Below are 23860 nucleotides of genomic sequence, written 5' to 3' on the forward strand. Positions count from 1 at the left end.
GTTTCATGGCCAAGTAGGGATTTAATCCTTCGTCTCCCAAGTCTTAATCCAGTACTGTAACCATTATCCTGCCTTGGCTTTCATCTGTCTGTTATTTATGTAGACAGCTGTATCTCTTCTTTGGGAGAGGAAGCGGGCAGGCAGGGATAGGTACAATATCTCCAGTTTCCTTGCCCATCCCCTCCTGCAGTGGGCTTTCTTTTTGCCCCAGGGACATGGCTCACAGTGCTTGAGTTGATTTGTTCACAGAGTTGAAGTCCTTTCCTTGCAGGGCATTATATGACTGCATCCTCTTGCCTGCAGCATAGCTGTTTCTTGTTGACAGCTCAGAAATGGGATGTTCTCTTGCTCTTTGCTTGTGGCTGCTATTTTCAGAGTGCTTTCGGTCAATCTTTGTCATGAATATGGAGGAGTATTGGGACAGGATCCCTTGAGCATAACTGTTCTTGTTTTTGCAGCATGCATTGAGACTGTCAGCATTTGGTCAGATCTATAAGGTGCTGGAGATGGACCCTCTCCCATCTAATAAGTCGTTCCAGAAATATTCCTGGTCAGGAACCGACAAAGAAGGTGGGTCTCGTGGGGCAAAACAAACTGGTGAGAGAACCTCAATGAATGCCCTTCAGAACAAGACTAAGCATTGAACTGCTTTCCTTTTGGTAGGAATATGAGTAGTAAGAGCAGGGACTTTTTTATGGTGGCCCCAAAGTTTAGGCGTCAGCTTATGCAAACAACAGTGCACCTATGTATTGGACATGCAGTAAAAGTACATCTCACTGTTGTTGTGGGATAGGGTCGGGAGACAGAGCTTGTTGTTGTTTTATTCTGTTCTACTGATATTTGAATTGAGATTTTAAGGCATTAGTGTTTAGGTATATCTTTAAATAAGCTGCCTTGAGCATGGGATGATAAATTAAAATGAAAAATTACAAGAAATCCCGTTGTCCTCCTCCCCTCCCCCAAAGTGTGGTTTCCTCTGACCATTCAGGTTTCATTTATGAACTTTAACTAGTTTTGTGATTTCAAAATTAAAATCCCTGCAAACTGCTAACATAAGTTTTTCCTGTTGCCTCTAATTGCAGCCAGGAAACAACAGGCATTGCTAGGCTGGTTACTCATGGTTAAGGCTACCAGATCTAGCTGTCATGGAGTGATTTGCAATGGTTGCATCAACAATCCCACAGCTCCTCTCATTGAGTAACCCTCCTGAAGGCAGTTTCAGATGCAGGCTGCCTTTAGAGGATGTGAATGTTTGGTTCAGGAGGGGACTTCCTTGTGACCATGTGCCAACCAGATCCCTCTGGTTTTTGACCTCTTACTGGGGACCGGAATCTTGGCACCCTGCCTTATTTGTGTGTGGGGCTTTCTAGCAATTAAAAGAGTGCCTCTTTCAGTACTCACTACTGTCAGAGAGAGAATGGCTTCTTGACTCTTAATAGTGGAGATGGCCTTGGCCATTTATTTTTAAAGTGAGCACATTGATCTTGTGACACTGTCTATTATGGGGGAGTTTGTTGCTATGTTGATAGCCAATTCCCTCTACTCACCCACCCACCCTTTCCCAGTACCTGATAGATGCTGAAATTGGGATGCTTAGAGCAGAGTTACTAGCTTGCTACATCCTGATAGACTCACAAATAGGATTCTCAAGCTGGGTTTGGTTTTATCAGTACCCGAGAAAAACTGGGAGAGAAGGGAGAGGCAGGTCGTCTTTCTTGCACTCTGACCAACTGACATTCAACTATGCAAATCCTTGTGTAAGTTCATTAAACCCAGCAGCTAAGGAAAATGAGCTCTTTGTCCCTCTGTTTCTGTTATGGTTCATGGGTCCATCACCATCTACTCTTATCTGTTGCTGAATGTGAGTGTTAAAAAAAGAGAGAAATGATTACTCATGTGCCAGGCACTAGACAGGCACTAGTTTGCCCCACCCTACAAGCTCAGAACTTAACAAATATTAAAGTCATACTCCAGTGAAATCAGTTAAGTAACTGAGCTGATACTTCACTGTTAGCTTTTCAGTAAGTTTTGCTCTGGAACATATGGGAGAACTGCAGTGGAGGTTGCAGCTCATCCTGGATGGTGTCCCTAATTAGGGGTTCTGCTTCTTAGTTCCCTCCTTCAAGAACGTTGTTAGAGCTGCATGGAGTTTATCTCAGAGTTCTCTGTGATGGACTTACTGTATGCGTACCAGAGATAAAGTTATTTGGAGCCTTATTAAAGCTGCACTTCCCTGACAAAAACTAGGAAGTGGTGTCTTGAATCTCTTCCTCTTAGCACAATTCTGTGCTTGTTAGTTTTACTGTGGCTCAGCAGTAAGCATTGCTTTGGCATGCCGAACACTCCAGGTTCAATCACCTGCATTTCTAATTTGAAAAATCAAGTAGTGGGTGGGCCCTGGCAAGCTCTTACCAGTTAGAGTAGTAACTTACTTTAAGTACTGACTTTGATAGACCAGTGGTCTCTCAGTAGGTATAAGACATTTTCACATGTTCACTCCTGCTTGAACCAGCATGCTTGTATCTAGCCCCTTGCTGTTCAGTGTGCAGATGTCCCATAAATGTGTCAAGACAAGAGCAGCAGAGGTACAAATGAGGTGAGAATGTGAGTTAATGAGGGACAGGCTAAATTAAACACGTGGCATCAAAGTGTGTGTGTTATGTGCCATCAAGTTGCTTCTGACTTCTGACAACCCTATGAATGAAAGATCTCCACAACGTGCGAGCATTAACAGCCCTGCTCAGATCTCACAAACTGGAGGACATGGCCTTCTTTATTGAGTCAAACCATCTCATTTTGGGTCTTCCTCTTGTCCTCCTACCTTCCATTTTCCTAGCATTGTCTTTTCCACTGAGTCTTCTCACCATGTGACTAAAGTATGATAGCCTTAGTCTTGTCATTTTAGCTTCTATGGAGAAATGTGACACTGAAGGATATCCTGCAATACAGCCCTGGTTTAAAATTGTCCTGCTGCTTTTCAGCTCTAGCTGAGAAAAGCTGTTCAGGATTTGGAAGGTCTTGGAGTGAATTCAAATTATGATCAGGCTTGGGAAGTTTCCAGGCATAGGAAGGAAGTTCTGCAGTCATGGGGCAGCCACCATATGCACCTCTTTTTATGTAGGCTTAGGAATGTATATCGTGAAGCCAGAAGGTGTTTTCCTGAAGATTGCATTGGAGAATGGGGGGGAGAGAATATGGTCTTCAAAAGCTGGTGCTAGGGAGAGTGTTGGAACAAAGGAAAGGAGACAATCTCCAGGTTTTGTTGGTGCAAGTGCAGTTTCTTTTAGCACCTCCCCTAGTTCCCAGATCTCCGTTTAGCCACCAGCTGACTAAATTGACTTCTATTATGGCACTTACCTGGCACAGATGAGTCAGACCTTCAATGTCAAGTGCTGCATCTTTTCACTGGAGTCAGGCAAAGCTCTCTTCACTTAGCCATAAATCTGGGATTTACTGAAATGCAAAGTCAATATTGTCCCTCATATTTGTTTTTTCTTGTTGTTGAGTTTCATTTCCTGACTTCATCGTCCTCCTTTAGAACATTGAGGCTTCTTTAAAAATAGAATCAGCTGAGTTCTGAGTGAAGCCCTTGCTGTAATGCGGAGCTGCCTGAGCGGAAGGGTATGCATGCATGGCCAGGATGGAAACCAGTTTGGAAGTGGGCAGAACCTGCACTCTGAATTTGTTTTAGTTTTATCCATCTTGTCTCCTGCCCTGCCAACAACTGTTTTATGTACGTACATAAGTGCTGACAGGTCACAGCTGACTTATGATGACCCCAGAAAGGGGTTTTCAAGACAAATGAGAAGCAGAAATGGTTTCCATTGCCTTCCCCTGTAGGTCCAGAGGAGTTAGCCATGTTAGTCTGTAGTAGCAAAATAGTAAAGAGTCCAGAAGCAGCTTTAAGACTAACCAACTTTACTGTAGCATAATCTTTCGAGAACCGCAGTTCTCTTTGTCAGATGCATCTGACAGTACAGTAAAGTTGGTTAGTCTTTAAGCTGCTACTGGATTCTTTACTATTTCCCCTGTAGAGTCTTCCTTGATGGTCCCCCATTCAACTACTAATCCTGCTTAGCTTCTGAGATATGACCATCTGTCCCTCTTAACAACTGTTCTAGGGAAGGTTAATATGCAAATACTTTTTTATTTGTTGCCATAGATTAGACATGCCAAGGGTCAAAGGAGCTTTGTGAATGAGCAAAGTTTTGGACTTCAGCCTCCCATACCCAAATGCAAACTTTGGCTACTGCACCACACAGACTGTCTCCCTTGTGTGGTTGAATACACGTTACTGGGGCCATTTACTAGGGCATGTATATTAAAACTTGGTAAGCCCATTGCCTGCCAAGTGGCAATAAGATAACAAATGATGGCCTCTTTTGTCTTCTCCTTTTGGTAAGGAGAATTTTGCCATACAATGTTGACTGGCAACAGTGAAAATGCAGCCAGCTTTTTTGATGCCAGTCACTAGCTAGCATGTTTCCAATCCACATCTGTATATACAGTTGTTGGGAGTGGCTAAGGGATAATCCACAGCTGGAGGGAGCAGTCTGCTGAGTGCTTGAGTGCTTTAGAGGGGCTGAACTGATCATTAGTGATAAGCTGGAGCTGGGTTGGAGAGGCTGAGGACTCTCCTCGCAAAGGCTCAAGAGTGAGTGGTAATGTTTTGAAAGCAGTTAAGTAGGGCTGGCAGTGTACCCCAGTCCTGTGGGAGCGCAGAGGACCCGCAGAACATGTTACTAGGCACCAAATTTGACTACCTAATTATTCTTTTGGCTTTTGCTTTAGGGAAATGGCAACCAAGTTTCCAAGCATATCTTCATAACTGTGAGGGTTAGCAGTGTGTACTGAACAGCTGCAGAAATTGTAGAAGCTGGGCAATGGCTAAAGAAGATTTTTGGCATTTGGGAAAGGGGTTGGGTGCCCTGCAGTCTCCTGGAGGGGAGGGGAGGGGCCCCTAAGTTGATGTCAGAGTAGGTGCCTCCTGTCATCTCAGGTTCAGTGCCCAGCATTGCCACTTTAAGAATCGCAGGTAGCAGGTGTTGGGAATCATCTTCTTCTGACTGAGACTCTGGAGAGGAGAAGACGCTGGTATTGATGAACCAAAGGACTTGCTCAGTATCAGGCAGCTCCGTGTGTTCCTGTGCAAGCTTTTCTTGGCACAGGATTTTAATTCTGAGCATGCACTTGCATCCCAGGCAGTAAGCAATAATACTTGACCATAAGCTAAGTCTGTATTGTCCTGAAACCCTTCTAATGAAGAGCATTCTCTTTTAGGTGCAGGCTCCTCTGCTTTGAAGAGGCCTTTTGAAGATGGGTTGGGGGACGAGAAAGATCCCAATAAGAAGATGAAGCGTAACTTGAGGAAAAGTAAGGATGCCGCTGCCTTTTGTTGCCCCCTTATGTTTTCAAAGGGGCTTCGTTGTCAGGATATTATGGAGGGATAAGACACTACTGAGTTCCTTCTATGGTACAACACTCAAAGGTTTGGAGGGGGGGCATCCTGAAAAATGAACTGCAGTATCTTGGGTACATGAGCCTACGCAAATATTGCATTGTTTGGCAAGTTGTAATACTTTGAGAACAACAAAAGTTCCCCTAAGAATAATAACTGTAATTATACAAACAATCAACTCTTTACTACTCAAAAATGTAGTACAAACAGTCAAAGATCAATTTACATACAGTCAATGATTAATATACAAGAAATTGACATGTACAAGGAACAGTTTTGCCGATAACTATTTACAATAATCCTCATACAAATACAGAATACATCATAGATGATCTGCAACCAGGTTCCAGTTCAGTTGTAATTTAACAGCCCACAGGCTCTTCCACAGTCAGTTACAAATCCTAGTGCTGTAAATGTAATCATAGTCCCATGAAAAAAACTGTTTAATAAAGAAGGTGTCATAATTGCTGCTGCCGTCCACTCCCACTGCAGGGTCCGTAGTAGAACACCTGAAGTAACCCGAAGTGAGTAGGCTTCCTCCTGGGAGGGGTTGGCAAGCTGTTTGCCCGACAAATCACTAGCCCGATCAGTTTCGCAGCCAAAGCTTTCTTAGGGGCAACAAAATAATTAATGGGACGCCTTCAATGATATCAAAAGTACCTGGTCCAGTCCGGTATCAGTGGAAACAATGTTGGACATTTGTATGAGCATTATTGTAAATAGTTATCAGCAAAACTGTTGCTTGTACATGTTAATTTCTTGTATATTAATCATTGATCTTTGACTGTTTCTACTAGATTTTTGAGTAGTAAAGAGTTGATTGTTTGTATAATTACAGTAGTTGTTCTCGATTTGATACCTTCTCCCAAGTGTGCCTTTTGCTGATTGGTCAAGTTGTAATACTTCGACAGCTGCAGTCCCTAGACAATAATGTCTCCTTTGCTTCTGTGATATGGGCTGTGATAGTACAATTTTTTTTTGACAGACTGAGCTCCCCTCCCCCAACTCTTTGGGCAGTTGTTAGCTGTGGGACAAGCCCAACCTCACTCCCCATGTGCATTTTTGAGCTTGGATTATCATTTCGGCAATACTGGTTTTGTACAGAGCCTGGCACTGTGAAGTGTTGCCTAGCATTTGGTGACCAAAACAATTCCCTGTCTGTTTCAGGAGAAAACTGATGGGAATTGTGCAGCACCTTACAATCTAATATGATCTAACACATTTTAATTCTAGTATAAGCTTTTGGGGGCTGGAAGCCCTGTTCATCACATGCATGAAGTGGAACCTGAATGATACATGTGGAAAGATTGTATCTGATTGTACCTGTGCAAGGTGGACTGGATCTTGCCAGGGATGGTTGAAGAGTTACTAAAGATGCCAGAGTTTTGTCAGCTGCTGCAGTGCCCTAGCAACTTTTCTTGTCCTCATCACCTCCCCTTATCACCATTATTACATCATCACTCAAGGGTGCAGCTATATTGCAGCCTAGGCTGATGGCGCGGAGGCTGGCAGGCGCAGGCGACAAACTGAGACCACACGATGGCTGGGTGAAAATAGGCCACAACTTTATTGTGAACAGCAGATGAGGAGCGAAGGCAGTCATATGGATCGGATCCCCAAGCATCGGCTGGCCCGCCTGCCAGCCGATGAACCCTTCCCCCCTCAGACCCCCAGCTGAGGGGGGGCACCGCGGAGCGGCATTAAGGGGGAGATCATCTGGGTGTACACCCCTGTATGATTCCCCTGCCGCCTGGTGGTGAGTCCGACCTGGCAGCCCCCGAGCTGGGCATGCACCTCCGCGACTCACCCCCAAGATTCCTTATGGGAATCCCCTTACAGGAACCAGGGCGGAGGCCCTGATTCCCCCAAAAGAGATCCGATCCAATGACCAACCGCCAACAAGTTGTGACAGAGACAACCCCACAAACCAATAAACAACAGGGAGCGGTGGGTGGGATTCAGCAGCCGAAGCCGAGTGAACCGAGGCCGGGCGGGAGCCTGAATTTATACCCAGCCAGCGGACCAGAGGGAAGACTGGCTCCCTGAGGTCCGGTGGCTGGCCCCGCCCCCAGCCTGCCTCCCGGCCGCCGCGGATTGGCTGGCCGGGGTTTGAATTTGATTGGCTACTGGCTGCCCGACTGAGATCGGGTCAGCCAGCACGCCGGCCGCCGTGCTCGTCCTGCTCCCGCGCCCCCATGGCAGCAAACCGGTCACCTGGTAAGTCGGGCACCCGCGCTTTCAGTTGGCAAAGCCCAGCTAGCTACAATAGCGGCGCCCACTGAAGAAGCTCTCTCTTTGGATATGGAAGGGATTTCCAGCTTTTTCCCCTGGCCTCACTTCTGACACACAGCAATTTAGCAAGTGAAAATTTGTCCTAACAGTTTTCTCTGTGCCTGGGGGGGGGGGGAAACCCTTAGCAGCTGATTCTCTGGGTGTCAGGCTGCTAATAAAGATACAGGAGCAAGCCCAGGGAAACATTTGCAATCCTGTACTGAGTTAATTAAATGGTATTGTATGTGAGTAGGGCAGAGCCAGAGGCTATCAGTTTTTTGTTGTTTTTTAAGAGCAAGATTTGGGTCCGGTAGCTCTTTAGAGACCACTAGATTTCCAGAGTGTAAGCTTTCGAGAGTCAAAGCTTCATTTTAGCTCTCAAAAGTTCACACGCTGGAAATCTAGTTGGTTTCTAAGGTGCTACTGGACCCGAATCTTGCTCTTCTACTACAGACCAACACAGCTACCCACCTGAAACTTTTTTAAAGAGTTACTTGAGTGAGCCTCTCCCTTAAAACTAGCTGTTTCCTGTGTTTACTTTTCCTTACTGTTGAAATTTAGACTTGGAAGTTACTCAGGGCAGGGACTACCTGCCTTTTCTGTCTCTGTTACTCTGTCAAGTGCCACATGCTTTGATGACATGGTATAAGCAATAACATCCCTTGGAGTTAATTATGAAGCTTAGCTTCCAATCAGTGTGGAAGGCTCTGAAATAGAGATGCCAGTTTCTTCCCTTCTGCGTTCCTGGGAGCCCAGCCTCACTCCAGCTCATTTCTCGTTTTCTCTCATTTCCCCCATAACAGTCCTTGACAGCAAAGCAATAGATCTCATGAATGCTTTGATGCGCCTGAATCAAATACGGCCTGGCTTGCAGTACAAGCTGCTCTCCCAGTCAGGCCCGGTCCATGCCCCAGTCTTCACGATGTCTGTGGACGTGGATGGTACGACATACGAAGCTTCAGGGCCTTCCAAGAAAACTGCCAAGCTTCATGTAGCAGTGAAGGTAAGAACATAAGAGCAGCCCTGCTGGCTCAGACCAGTGGTCCATCTATCCCAGCATCTTGTCTCAGACAGTAGCCAGCCAGTTACTCTGGAGGACCAATAGCAGGCATAGAGGCCAAGTCCTTCCCCAGATGCTGCCTCCTGGCACTGACATTCAAGAGTTTACTGCCTCTAGATGTGGAGGCTCCCTTTAGTCACCATGATTAGTAGCTCCTGATAGACCTCTCCTCCACGAATCTGCCTAATCCCCTTTTAAAGCCATCTATGCATTTGGCTATCACTATATCCTCTGGCAGTGCATTCCCCATTTTAATCACTCGTTGTGTAAAGAAGTATTTCCTTTTCATTCTGTCCAACCTGAATTATGGTAGAGTGGCATTGCTCAACCATTCTGGCTTCAAATTGGGTTTTGATGTTAGTAATAGGGAGAAATATTAGTAACTCGAGTGTTTTGGTCTTAAATAGGGCCATTGCTTTTTGGCAGGTGTGGCATTGGCAGGTGGACATTGGGGTCTTCATCCCAGGAACCAGGAAGTCAATAAAATCAGTGCCATATTCTTTATTTCATCTCTATACAGTTACACCTGGGCCCTCAGTTACGTTGTTAGGGCTGGTGCTTCCATCTGCCTTAGCCTAGGGGCAAACATCAGCCTAGGGAGCCCATCAGACGAAGTCATGTCAGGGGTCTAGTTCTCCCTCTTCCACTTTTACCTCATCTTCCTCCTTCTGCCATTCCATCCCACTTCTGCCTCTGATATTCCTTGGGGCTTTCTACTCTGCTATCTTTTCCAGGCTCTACCCTCCTCAGATATAGCTTGTTCTTTCCCTAACAGCTCTGCCCTGAGCTCTTAAAGGGCACCTCCTCAGAAGAGGAATCTCCTGGGGCACAATTACTGGTGGCCTCAGCAGCAGGGACCAAGCTTGGTGCAAAAGGGGTGGCACCGAGCTGGAGATGCTGCTGGGTCTGGCAAAGTGTGTGTTTGGGGGCCCAATACACGAACTCCACCCCGCCCCACTCCCCCAGCAGAAGATCATACAGCACACAAATTAAGGTCACCACTCATTGGGTTTGCAGATGGGGAACAGAAAAACTGAACTCAGCTTTTGACAAGAGTAGGTGTTAGTTTTGAATCAACTCAGTGTTGATGACTTTTGGGGAAATAAAGAACATAGGAAAATTCTGCTGGATCAAACCAAAGGTCCATCTAATGAAGCATCCTCAGTTGCCACAGGGAACCTCCTGAGCCCAGCGTGAAGGAAACGGCACTCCCCTACCAGTCTCCCCCAGCAATTGGGATGTAGAAGTCCAATTGAGCTGTCATCCACCTCCTAAAAAAATATTCCGGATGCCAACTTCAGCCCTCACCTCAAGACGGTATTCTCTAAACCAAATTTTAGAGTTATTCAACTTGAATCTATTTTACACTATGTGCTTCCTAGCAGAAGATGGTTCTAGCAATCCTGGGCTGAAATCCCAGTTCCGAAATAGATTCTTTTTCTGTAATCAAGACATAACCTTGCAATGTGCAGCTGGTGTGTATGTGGCCTGCTTTATGTTAGTGATTTTAGAATGAACCATGTAGCAAGTTCTAAGCTTTTAAAAAGGTTTCTGGTGGTGATGATGATCTACAAGTTGGCTGAGTAATTCATTTCTTTTGCAAGTGTTGGTTGTGTTATTAGGAAATAGATGCACATGTATCACATTCCAGGTTCCAGAGAGGCAGGGTAGGATCTGCTACAGGGTCTACCTGCAGCCTGCCTTCATCCAGCTTTAAAAAGAAAGGAGGAAATTCTTTTCTCTGAGCTGGCAGATCTGCCAAGGCAAGAAGCCCCATATCTATTCCATCTGTCGTTTTTATCTTAGGCTTATTTCATGTTTTTTGAATGAGACTCTCATTTTCAGAAAGTTCATTTGGCAATATTTAGCTCTGTCTTGCTGGTTTTTAAAGCTGAGAGGAAGTTTCCTTTTTGGTCTCACTTCCTTTGTATATGAAAGTGCCCTTAAAATATCCAATAGCTCTTTTCTCCCCCTCTCTCAAGACATCATTCCTCCCACCTAGCTGTTAAGAGTCATTCTCTTTTATTCCTCCCTTCCTTCCCCCCCAAACATATTCATACTTCGTCTTGCAAAGCACTGGTTGTTCTCATCTCCATGTTGTGTCATGCTGTGGAATGGGGAGGAGGGTAGAGTCCCTCACTGGCAAAATCTAGTGACTGAGGTTCAGCGTATTGGGAAAATTTATTTCCAGAGCAAAAGACGTGACTATCCCATAGCCTCGGGGAAGGTGGTAATGGAAAAGATGCTTTCCTGTGTCCAGGAAACAGTTTAGAGCTAGGATAAACAATTGAATAATTACTAAAACCAACTGCAGTGTCATGTCAGTAGTTGGTGCACACGAAACCAGCCTGTCCTTGCCTAAGCACAGACATCTTTCAGAAGAGCATCTCCTGAGGAAGAGTCCCACAAGGGTTTCAACAACTCCTGTGTTGTTGACAAGGAATTCTGTAGGAGCACAGAAAAGGTGCAGGATCCATTGTCCTGAGTATCTAAATTTTCCATCTAAAAATATAGCAAGTTTCTAGCCCTCATGGCTGTGAAGATGCATTTGGGTGTGTTGTTACAGCTACCAAACCTTAGGAACCAGAAAGGTGGCAGAATTCCAGTATTGTTTGGAGTAGGGCCTTGCATTGCCTCTTGCTCCTTCTCATGACAACTGAGACCAGAATAAGTGAGGTCAAATAGTTTTTAAAAACGAATTAATACAGAATAGCAATTTATGCAGACGGAGGGTTTTTTCCCTCAGGACAGAATGTTCCTATTTCTGCTTGTGATGTTCAGGAAGGGTATTCTCAGGTGAGCCTTAACATTTGCAATGGAAGAATGGTGTGTGTGTGTGTGTTGAGCCTAGAGGGTCTTAGTTGGTCCTGTGTTTCAGTGGCAGGGTTTGAGTTTTCCAACAACAGATCAAGCTCTGAAATCTAGGCTGTCAACAACAGCAGGAACAAAATGGTTCAATGCCTTACCCCGTGTTTTTTCTTCACTACAGGTTTTGCAAGCGATGGGCTACCCCACTGGTTTTGATGTCGACATGGAATGTATAAGTTCTGATGAGAAGTCGGATACAGAAGGCAAAAATGAGACAGCATCTTCAAACTCAAGCAATAATACTGGAAATTCTACAATTGACACCTCTGCTACTTTGGAGGTTAGAGTTGCATCCCCCCACTCCCACACACATACACAATCAGCCATAGGAAATCCTTTGTAGGTCTTCCTCTAGCTTAATTCTCTTTAAAAAATTTGCACTAGTATTTCCTTCTTTTTTCTTTAAGAGATCTAGAAACTTTTTTTTTTTTAAAAAAATGAAGATTGAGGTTTTTAGGATACTACATTCTGACCCCAATACTAGAGTTAGTATAGCATACCAGTTAAGAGTGCCAGCCATGATTGTGGAAGTTCATCACAACAATGAGCGTGTCTGGAAGCTGCCTCGCACTCTCAGCCCGCCCTTCTACCATATGGGAATAATGTACATGTTAAACTGTCCAAATCAGGCCAGTGGTCCATCTAGTTCAGTGATATCTATTCTGACTGGCAGTGGCTTTCCAAGGGCTGAGGCTCAGAGAGAGAGAGAGAGTTGTCTCCCACCTTGATCCTTTTTGAAGTGGCAATCCCATGGATTGCACCCGAGACATTCAACCCGTGAAACATCTCAGCCACTGAGTTATGCCCCCTTCACTTAAGAAGCTGCCTTATTTACTGTCCGTCTTCTGTGCAGCCCCACATGGGACTGCGCCTGCGCAGGCCGGCCAACCGGATTTTTCTTTCTAGCAAACGTCCACTAGGGGGCGCACGTCCGACCCAATGCGCATGCGCGGCCGTTTCCCGCCCGAGCGACATTGGGCGACGTCGCCCCCTTTCCCCTCAGTTTCTTCTTTGCCGCCGACCGGTAAAGATCTAGCTGTCCGCTTGTGAGGAAACTTTTCCTGTGAGGATCCTACAATGATGTCTGAGAAGTCGCTGTTCAAACGCTGCTCCAACTGCTCCACTAAGATGACAAGGACGGACGGTCACGCCGTTTGCCTCGAGTGTCTCGGTGAGGGACACATCGTCAGGAAGTGTGAGCACTGCCAACGGTTCACCCCGAAGGCCAGGGCTGAGAGGGCTAATAGGCTGAACGCCTTACTGTGGAGACGGGCGATGCGGGTTTCGGGGGCTCCCGTTACCCCGGAGGGACCGCCACCGGCTGGTGGGACGGGTGACACCCCCCCTGAGAAGGGGTCTCAGAAGGCCGCGTCCGCTTCGCGTTCCTGCTCCCCGGATCGTCGCCAAGCCCGGCAGTTAACCCCGGATCCGAAGGGGACTGCGAGTTCCGCGTCGGGTCGCAGGCCCTTGGCACCAACGTCGGATCCGACTCGGAAACGTCACCGTTCCAGGTCCCCGTCGAGGTCGGAACCGACCTTCACGCCGGCTCCGAAGGTGCCGAGAGCGTCATCGGAACCGAACATCCCGGCTGGGTCAGTTCCCAAACCATTGGATCCGCCATCGGCTCCGACTCCATCGGTTCCGAAGCCTGCAGAGTCGGCGCGCACCGACCACGCTCCGAAGGCGGGCGCTCGGTCGGATCCGAAGACATCGGATTCGATTGGCAGGGACCGAAGCTCGGATCCGGCTTCGGCTGACAAGGGCGGCAAAAAGTCCAAGAAGAAGTCGAAGCACAGTCAATCGGCTTTGGTCCAAACAGATGAGGTCCTCTGGGAGAGGCCTTTGACTCCGTCGCCGCACCTGTCGCCTCCGCTGCACCACTCGTCTGATGATGATGGTGATCTGCCCGACGCGCCACCTCCGGCCCAGCAGTGGCATGAGGGTGATTATGCGGACCGTGTGGACCGGCGTTACCACCTGCCGCGGGCTGCATTTGACAGAGAGGGTTCCCTGTATGCCAGCTCTCCATCATTTGGCAGGGAGTGTTGGGGTGACACTCGAAGTGAGTTCTCCCACTATGGTTCTCCCAGACACGGTTCACCTTACTATCCTGCTGAACCCTACCAGGGCCCGATTCCCAGTCCTCCATCTGACCCATCTCCAGATGACGTCATCATTGGGACCGGTCGTGTGTCGCCATCTGAGGACTACCGACTCTACTCTGAGCAGATGGTCAGGATGGCCCGTTCTCTCGACATTGAGATATCGGCCGTAGATCCTAAGCCAAAGGACAAAATTCTTCAATATGTCCAGTCCGGGAACCCTCCAACTATTGCCTTCCCATTCACTGAAGGCTTGGTGGAGATCATCCACAACATCTGTGAGAAGCCAGCCTCTGTGTACGCGACGTCCCGCAAGCTGGAGGCCCTGTACAAGACACGGGATGATGTTTGTGCATACCTCTTTGCACACCCGCCTCCTTCTTCCCTCATTACGGAGGAAATGCAGACCCGCCAACGCCAGGGGTCCTATGCGGTGCCCATTGACAAGGAGAGCAGGAAGTTGGATTCTTTGGGCAAGAAGCTATACTCTTCTGCTGCCCTCACGCTGAAAATCTCCAACTATTCAGCCATCATGGGGGCGTATCAGATATTCCTTTGGAACCGCATGGCGGCCTTCCTGGAGAAACTCCCAGGAGACCAGAGAGTGTTGGCGAAGGTGATCCTCGATGAGGCCCTGAGGCTTTCCCAGCAACAAATAAATGCGGGCCGTGACACAGTTGACACCTCTGCGAGGGCACTGGCTTCTTCCATCGTCCTGCGCTGGCACTCGTGGCTCCGCACAACTGCGTTGCCAGTGGAGACACGCAATAAGGTGGAGAACCTGCCATTTGAGGGGCAATCCCTGTTTTCTACCAAAACAGATGACTACCTGTCGCAGAAGCGCAAGGATCGTATTACAGCCCGATCCTATGGCATTCTCCCGGCCAGACCACCCACCGAGAATCGTGGCCAGTATCGCCCTGCCCAGGGTTATCATGGACGACAGCACCGGTACCAGCCGTATCCACGCTATGGTTCCTACCGGCCATTCCAACCACCAGGCTCTTACCAGCGCTGGAAGCCTACCTACCGCCCTCGTCGCGGCCCTCATGCCGCCGATACCAAAGAGTCAGCTACGCAACCAAAGCAGTTCTGACTAGAGCTCGAACAGTCTGTCGTGTTTGGAAACAGATTGGCTCAGTTTGCCTCTGCATGGGTGGAGATTACGTCCGATAGTTGGGTTCTTAAAATCGTTACAGTTGGATATAAAATTCAGTTTGATGTTTACCCAGTGTTGTCTCTTCCTGACCACTCAATACAATCCTCTTCTCATAACTTACAGGCTGAGGTTGTAGCACTGCTAGAGAAAGGGGCTGTGCGGGAGGTGCTCCCTCAGGACCCCCCCTTAGGTTTTTATTCCAGGATGTTCTTGGTAGACAAGAAAGATGGAGGGGTACGACCCATCTTGGACCTACGGGAACTGAATAAATTCGTTCTCGTCAAGAGGTTCAGGATGCTTACCTTGAACACGGTCCTCCAGTTAATGCCCAAGGACATGTGGTTCGCTGTCCTGGACCTCAAGGATGCATATTTTCATATTGCCATCCATCCTGATCATTGGAAGTACCTTAGGTTTCTATGTAACAATAAGGCCTACCATTACCAAGTGCTTCCCTTTGGTCTCTCAACAGCCCCACGAGTTTTTTCTAAGTGTATGGCTGTGGTAGTGGCTTATTTGAGGGAACGGGGTTGTACCATCTATCCCTACCTTGACGATTGGCTTCTAGCAGCTCCCTCTGCTGATGCACTCATGGCCCAGATTAGTACAGTGATGCTCACCTGCTCCCGGTTAGGGCTTTTGGTCAATTTGCAAAAGTCTAACCTTACCCCATCCAGAAGAATACTGTTTATCGGTATGGAACTGGACGGTGGCGTAAATAGAGGTTTCCTCCCCAGGGAGCGTGCTTTAAAGATTGGCAGGATGGTGAACCTTTTTTCTAAGTGCAGGTTCCAATCCGTAACAGCGATCCAGAGGCTACTGGGCTACATGGCCTCTTCTACAGCTGTCACCCCTATGGCCAGGTTGCACATGCGACCTCTCTAGCTGTGGTTCCTATCGGTTCATGATTTTGAGCACGATTCCCAGAATAAACAGTATTCCATCCCCAGAGGGATTATCCGGGCCTTACGATGGTGGCTCGATGAGACTAACCTCCTTGGGGGTGTTGCGTTTGGGTCCATCCAAACCGAGATCACAATCTCCACTGATGCCTCCACGGTAGGATGGGGAGCCCAGTGTGGTGCCCTGAGGGCACATGGGGTTTGGTCAGAGCAGGAAAGGACAGATCATATTAACCTGCTAGAATTGAGAGCGGTCCGATATGCCCTTATCGCTTTCGCAGACACGCTGCAGCAGAAAGCAGTTCAGGTGCTCACAGACAATTGCACCACGATGTTCTACCTGAACAAGCAAGGGGGCACTACATCCAAGGCCCTCTGCGACGAGGCCGTTCGGATCTGGAACTGGGCCGTGGACAGGGGCGTATTCATTCAGGCGGTCCATATTCCCGGCACCACCAATGTCATCGCAGACACGCTGAGTCGGATGCGATTCGACAGCTACGAATGGACCGTAGCAGACAGTTACCTGAATGCCATCTTTTTGGACTGGGGGTTCCCAGACGTAGACCTCTTTGCGGCAGAGGCCAACAAGAAGGCCCCGCAATTCTGCTCCAGGGGAGGGCTAGGTCGCCGCTCCCTAGGGGACGCGTTCCAGATACGCTGGACAGGGCACCTGTTTTATGCCTTCCCTCCGTTCCCACTGCTGCCTCGAGTCGTCAGCAAAATCCAGAGGGATGGGCCGCACTTAATCCTAGTGGCCCCCTTCTGGCCCAGACAAGCATGGTTCCAACATGTCATGCAGCTTTCGCAGGGGTCATATTATCGGTTCGCACTGAACCCGGACCTTCTGTCCGACCAAGGGGTTTGGTATCACGACCTACCCAAACTCAACCTCACTGCTTGGCACATTCGGGGACGGAGGGGATGTCTGACAGGGTAGCTGAAATTTTGCTGAATGCCCGTAGGGACACCACTCGCAGGTCATACGCAGCTAAATGGAAGCGTTTTGAGGCCTGGGCTGCTGACAACGAAGTTAATGTTTGGGATTGCCAGTTGTCTTCTGTGTTTGAGTTCCTCCTGTCCCTAAAGGACGGGGGACTCTCTAATTCCTCTATTAAAGTTTATTTGGCTGCCATTTCAGCCTTCCACCCTAAAATAGATGGGAAGACGGTGTTCTCCCACAGTTTGTCGAAGTCTTTTTTGAAGGGGTTGTACAATATGTTTCCACAGGTCAAGGAAATTGTTCCCCAATGGTCACTACAAGTAGTATTGGCGGGGCTTATGAAATCACCTTTTGAACCACTGGCCACCTGTGATTTGAAATGGTTATTCTGTAAGGTGGCTTTTTTGATAGCCATTACGTCTGCCCGTAGGGTTAGCGAGCTGGCTGCACTGAGGTGGGACCCTCCCTTTTTGAAGGTCCATCAGAATAAGGTGGTGCTGAGACCTGACCTTCGTTTTAGACCCAAAGTGTCCACGCAATTTCACACCTCGCAGGACATTGTCCTACCTATCTTTTTTCCTGACCCTTCTGATAACTCTGAAAGGGCCTTACATTCTTTGGATGTGAGAAGGGCTATTTTATTTTACCTCCAACGTACATCACAGTTTAGGAGTGCCAAACAACTGTTTGTGTGCTATTATGGGCCCAGGAAGGGAAAGGCTGCAACAGACCAGTCAATTTCACGTTGGGTCACTCAAGCTGTTCGAGCCTGCTACTCGCATGCTCAGTTACCTTGCCCCTTGGAACTAAAAGCTCATTCCACCAGAGCACAGGCTGCTTCGGCGGCCTTCCTTAGGGGCGTGCCCTTGCAAGACATCTGCAGGGCTGCAACGTGGTCGTCTTCTGACACGCTCGCTAAACATTACGCACTAGATGTGTGGGAAAGGAAAGAGGCTGCTGTTGGTAATGCAGTGCTTCAGTCTCTTTTTCGGTGAGAACACATGCCCGCCTCCTGGGTAAGTGGCTTGTGAGTCTCCCATGTGGGGCTGCACAGAAGACGGACAGTGAAAACAGAGTTACGCTTACCGTAACTACTGTTCATTGACGTCTTCTGTGCAGACACACAACCCTCCCTCCTACCCCGCTGTGTTCTTCCAGATAATGTGAAGGCATTCGGCGGCAAAGGAGAAACTGAGGGGAAAGGGGGCGACGTCGCCCAATGTCGCTCGGGCGGGAAACGGCCGCGCATGCGCATTGGGTCGGACGTGCGCCCCCTAGTGGACGTTTGCTAGAAAGAAAAATCCGGTCGGCAGGCCTGCGCAGGCGCAGTCCCATGTGTGTCTGCACAGAAGACGTCAATGAACAGTAGTTACGGTAAGCGCAACTCTGTTTTCCCAGTCACACTGTTGACCCATCTAACCTAGCAGTAGTTCCCTGGCATTTTGTTATCACATCCTTGCACACGTATGAACATGCATATTCAGACTGGCATGAGAGTTAGCTTGCTTGCTTGTGCAGGGAGTGGGAACAGGGATCTTGACCTGATGAAGGGGCTGTGAGTAACTGTGAGGAGTGTGAGCTAGTAGGAAAAGGACAACAGAAACGGGTTTAAAGAGAAATCTGCTGTTTATTGAGGGATTGGGTACAATATTAGAAAGGAGGGAAAGAACTTATCCCGAGTAAATACTTGTGTTATTTGCTTGTGCTTTGTTTTAATATCTACATTTGAAAACATCAACCAGAACTATTCTGCTTTGGAGCTTAAGGTGTAAATGTGGTGATGGAACAGGACAGAAGAGAGCGTCTAATCTTTCTAACTAGCAGAGAGAAGCAAAATGTCAGCTCTATGCGTGATTAAGTGTGAATTGGAAAATAAGGGGAGATCGTTAAGATGAGAAGCAAAGATATATATACCTTTCCTATGTGTTGCAAGCCTATTCTAGTTCATGGGAAGCCTTGAGGAGACTAAGTGATTGCAGCAAGAGTAGACCAATTATGGAGCTGGAGTAGCAAGTAGATTCCAGAAACCAGCTACAAAAATTTGGGGGTGGGGGTGAGAAGTGACTTTTATGCACCTTTACTTGCATTGAGAGGTCAGTGCAACAGGATTGGGTCCAGGCTAGAAACTCTGGATTTGATTGGAAGATTTGAATTTTAGGGGAGTGGAAGGTAGAGAGAACTCCAAATATCAGGAAAGTGTGGAAAAGTCAGCCTAGGATGACAGGTTTCCAACTCAGGCCTGTTGGACAAAGGCTGGGTGGTGACTTGCCTGATTTACCTGAGTGGCAAGCCTGATTACTAATAATATTAATAACATTTGCTTTATATACTGCCCTTCAAGACAACTTAATGCCGCATTCAGAGCTGTTTACAAAGTGTTGTTGTTGTTATCCTCGCAACAACCACCTTGTGAGGTGGATGGGGCCCAGAGAACTCAGAGAGCTGTGACTGACCCAAGGTCACCCATCTGGCTCTGGTTCTCCGCTCTTAACCACTACACCAAACTGGCTCTCAAACAACAAAGGCTGGGAGATGGCTGATGGCCTAGCCTTCCTTATGATTAATTTTTCAGGGACCTCTGAATTGTAAGGCAGATACCATTTATGATCCTCAAAAGGTCAGTTATTGCCCAGCAAACTCAGATCTTTAAACATAGCCTGAATTTCGATGACCCTCAGGAAGCAAAAGAATAGGACTATCATCAAGGGTGTGTCCAGAGCCCCAGAGGAGCCTGACTACACTGCTGTCAGTGAGTCAGCTTTTCTGTTTCTGCCACCTGATCTTAATGTCTCAGTTTGATATCAAACATGGCATCTTTTTCTCCTGCAGTCCCAGACAGCATATGGCCTGAGAAGTCATGAAGGTGATCAGAAAACATGGCTCCCACCTCATGGTTGCTTTCAGGGTTACAGCTGACCACATCTACACTTGTTGGGGTCAGGAGCTACTACATTCAGGCTGATCAGGATCACTTAGTTTTGTGGCCTCTGACCTCCATAATTAGCCCAAAGGGGCAATTTCTGAATACAATTTGGGATAACTTGGTTTATAGGGAAATAATCAGAGGGATGAGGTGCTTACTGCACTGAGGGAGAAGTGGTCTTTACTGTTGCTAAAGACGTCAAAGAGGGAAAAAGAGATACAGGAGGGAGGTAAGAGCAGGAGATCCTCACCAAAAGTGGTTAGGCCTCGACTGGAATCGTAATGAAACCACTTGTACTACTGAAATGGTTAAACTTTTATTAAACTTAAGAATCATCGGGTGTGCCTGCATGACCAATCATAAATGTACAAGTAATTCTGATTCAAAGTGCATACTACAGAAAATCACACATAAAGTGAAAGGTCTGATTGAGGAAGCAAGTCAGAGTTCAGAATAAAGTCTTTTCAGAATGCCAGGGATTGGTACAGAGACAGCATTACAAAACGGAAGGTATGAAACCGAGCCATTCCTGTGGAGGCAATTTTGGAAACAGTGGGAAAATTTGAATTGGGGATCCTCATCTGTCACAAAATCAAAAAGAGTCCAGTAGCACCTTTAAGACTAACCAATTTTATTTTAGCATAAGCTTTCGAGAATCAAGTTCTCTTCGTCAGATGCCTGATACAGAGACTGGTCAAACACAGAAGAGCAGGAGAGGGAAGAGGCAATTAGGGGGGGAGGGGGAGGGAGCAATCAAAACATTCCTTTGCTAGTATATGTAAACATCTCCTTTTGGTGTGTGTATCAGTTGGCTTCAAAGGAGTTTGCCCTGTTAGTTTGTAGAAGCCAAACAGCTAGACCATCCAATTCCAATGCAGTATGGGCCTTCGATAACCACAGCTCTCCCTGCCAGATGCATCTGACAAAGAGATCTGTGGTTCCCAAAAGCCCACACCAGGTACCACTGAGCTCCCCCAGACCCCACCTCTGTAAAGGAAATCTGTTACCTGTGGTAATGTGATAACCATTCATAGTCCCTATTCAGTCCCAGCTTGACAGAGTCAAATTTGCATATGAATTCCAGTTCAGCAGCCTCCCGTTGGATTTTGTTTTTGAAAGGTTTCTGTTGAACTACAGTGACCTTTAAGTCTTTGATGGAATGTCCTGGTAGATTGAAGTGTTCTCCCACTGGTTTCTGGACGTTTCCATTTCTAATGTCAGATTTGTGTCCATTTATTCTTTTGCGTAGAGGTTGGCTGGTTTGTCCAATGTACAGAGCAGAAGGACATTGTTGGCACATGAGGGCATATATCAGATTGGAGGATGAGCAGCTGTAAGAGCCAGAGACAGTGTAGTTGATGCCATTGGGTCCTGTAATTGTATTCCCTGGGTAGATATAGGGGCAGAGCTGGCATCTGGGTCTGTTGCAGGGCCTGGTACCTCATCTGTCACAGACAGCTTAACATCAAGATTACATTAATGATCGCTGATTGCATACCACATACCAGATAATATAGGGAAAGATGCCTTTGTCTTTCACACTATTGGGGCTTGATTTCATTAGTCTTGCTTTACACCATACCCTTCCCAGTTTTTCCTGATTATTTTTTCTTCCTAAGTTGTCACTGCAGCAAGATTATTGCTGGTGGTATCATTGCTGCAAGATCCATGAGACACAAAACATGGTGTTTTCTCCCTGTGTTCTGTGCTTGCTTCTCAGAGGCTGTCATGTACTCATGATGTTCCACGTGCAGTACATATATTCAGGCCATGAGTAGGGTGTGGAGGTAAAATGGGGAGAGGGGCTGGCAACAGTTTCATTATCCTTTAATTTTTAAAGGAACAGGACCTTCTTCTGAATTTCTGAAGCTTCCCTACACCTTCAGCCTGTTGATCCATTTAGCTCTATTTTGACTTCTGTGACTGGCAGCCACTCTCCAAGGCCTCTCCCTTCACCTGTTACCAGAGATCATTTTAACTAAAGATGCCAAGGATTGATTTTGGGAACCTTATATATATATATATATATATATATATATATATATATATATATATATATATATATATATATATATATATATATATATATATATATATACAAAGCAGGCGTTCTGCTATGGAGCTCTGACTCCCTTACCCGCTATAGAATTGTAGTTAGTTAGAATATGCATCAAAAAGTGTATATCGAACTAACACTACAAAGTGTTTTTCTTCTTCAGGTTTTTTTAAAAATGGCAAACCCACCCACCAAACTGTTGACATTGAAATTCCTGGTGCTTGAGCTGTTACCAGTTTTGGTGCTGGCACCAAGGAATTTGGGAACATTTGCTTAACCAGTGCTGGGGGTCCTGGAAAAACAGAAATATTTATTTTTATTTAAAACGCTTTTATTTCACCTTTCCACCTAAACAGGGTCCCGACAGCAAAATCAAAACATTAAAACATTTGAACATTATTTAAAATAATATATAAAATAATTCAAGAAAATCATATAAACATATAAAAACATCCTGCCCTCGTATTTTTTTAAAACATCCAAAACATGGCTGTGTATCTATTCCTGGGCTCTTTTTCTCTTCTTATTTGCATGGTCAGACCAAAATCTCTCATAACGTGAGCATGTGCAGGTCAAGGGTCTGTGGCCTAGAGCAAGGAATAAGTAAGCTGATCCCCTTCTTCAGTGTTGCAGCAGGTGTCCAGGGGTAACTAGAAACTTTGGGCTGTGGTTACTCCTTCAAAACTAGCCTTTTGAACCAGGTAGTTATGTTTCAGGCAGAATGGAAGGTGAGGGAACAGTCAGAGAGACAACAAGAAGCTTGTTAGAGCTGCCAACCTGGAATATGACATGGCCCTAAATAAGGTTTTGTTCCCCTTCTACCATGGTGTTCCATAAATTGGAGGGCATCCTGGAAATGTGTACTTACAGTTGTGTGTGGAATCATAGTGCAAGTGAGCATTTGCACAATTAGGATGTAGATGAGGCAGCCACTGGACACAGAGGCTGCCCATGCCCTTTTCTTTGTTTTCACAGTGTTTATTTATGTCATTTATGATCCGCCTTTCTCACTAAGACTCAAGTCAAATTACACAGTGTGAGAGTAGTACAGTCAGTATCAATGACAATTTCATAAACAATGCCATAGGGTAAATAAATGTGTAAATGCCATAGGGTAAATAAATAAGTTTACAAAGACATAACATTAGCAAGAATCCAATACAGAGTTAAAGAAATGCTGAAACAGAACATAAGCAATTCTAGGGCTGGCATAGGAGCAGATATTTAAAGCAATAGATAGTACGTAAGGCAACATAATGGTGAAGTCTGTGGGTGAAATCTATCATCTCTAACTCATTAGCGGAGCATCTGAGACCCCTTCCTACAATACAAAAGCCTTTCTGAATAATTTGGTTTTGCATTGTTTGTGGAATGTGGGGGCTCTCCTGACCTCTTCAGGCAGGCTGTTCCACAGGGTAGGAGCCACCACAGAGAAAGCCCGTGTACAGGCTGCTGTGGATTTTGCCAATGTGCAGGGTTGCACCTGCAGGAGACCCTGTTCAGAAGAGTGAAGCTGCTGTGGAGGAGCATAGGGAAGGAGGTGGTCCCGTAGGTATGCTGGACCAAGGCTGTGAAGAGCTTTGTAAGTGATAACCAATACCTTGAACTGAGCACATAACTGATAGGTAGCCACTGGAGTGAGTGCAGAATGGGGGTGGTGTTTATGCTGCTGCTCGTTCCTGATAACAGTCGCGGCTGCAACGTTTTGCACCAATTGAAGTTTTCTAGTTAACTTAGATGAGAAACCTATGTATAGTGCATTACAGTAGTCAAGTCTTGATGTTACCATAGCATGGATCCAGGTCGGCCACATTGAGGTAAAAAGCCATCTTCCAGGCAAGAGTGAGGTTGTAGAAAGCGCTTTTTGCGGTTGCTTGATTGTACTGCACTTAGGTATGAGTATGCCACTCTCCATCCCCTAAAGGCTATGTTGTTTTCCTTAGGTAAGAACTCAGGGTCCTATCCTCACGGCGAGTGGCAAGAACCCGGTGATGGAGCTGAATGAGAAACGACGAGGCCTCAAGTATGAGCTCATTTCTGAGACGGGTGGCAGCCATGACAAGCGTTTTGTGATGGAGGTGAGAGAGGGAAGTGTGATCAGTCCTTGCTTTCTGCTCT

The 23860-nt window shown here is 46.7% G+C and overlaps 1 protein-coding gene across 3 annotated transcripts in view; it reads left to right on the plus strand.

Moving 5' to 3' along the window:
- Window positions 1–23860, plus strand: part of STRBP (spermatid perinuclear RNA binding protein) — a 95914-nt gene that overhangs the window by 61316 nt on the left and 10738 nt on the right. For all 3 annotated transcript variants that reach the window (XM_054997818.1, XM_054997819.1, XM_054997820.1), the window contains exons 12-16: window positions 459–570; window positions 5281–5373; window positions 8533–8732; window positions 11779–11937; window positions 23686–23820. In XM_054997818.1, coding sequence (XP_054853793.1) covers window positions 459–570; window positions 5281–5373; window positions 8533–8732; window positions 11779–11937; window positions 23686–23820 — 699 coding nt within the window. The remainder of the gene's footprint in view (window positions 1–458; window positions 571–5280; window positions 5374–8532; window positions 8733–11778; window positions 11938–23685; window positions 23821–23860) is intronic.

The sequence above is a fragment of the Eublepharis macularius genome, chromosome 14, assembly GCF_028583425.1.
Source record: "Eublepharis macularius isolate TG4126 chromosome 14, MPM_Emac_v1.0, whole genome shotgun sequence".
Classification (NCBI taxonomy): domain Eukaryota; kingdom Metazoa; phylum Chordata; class Lepidosauria; order Squamata; family Eublepharidae; genus Eublepharis; species Eublepharis macularius.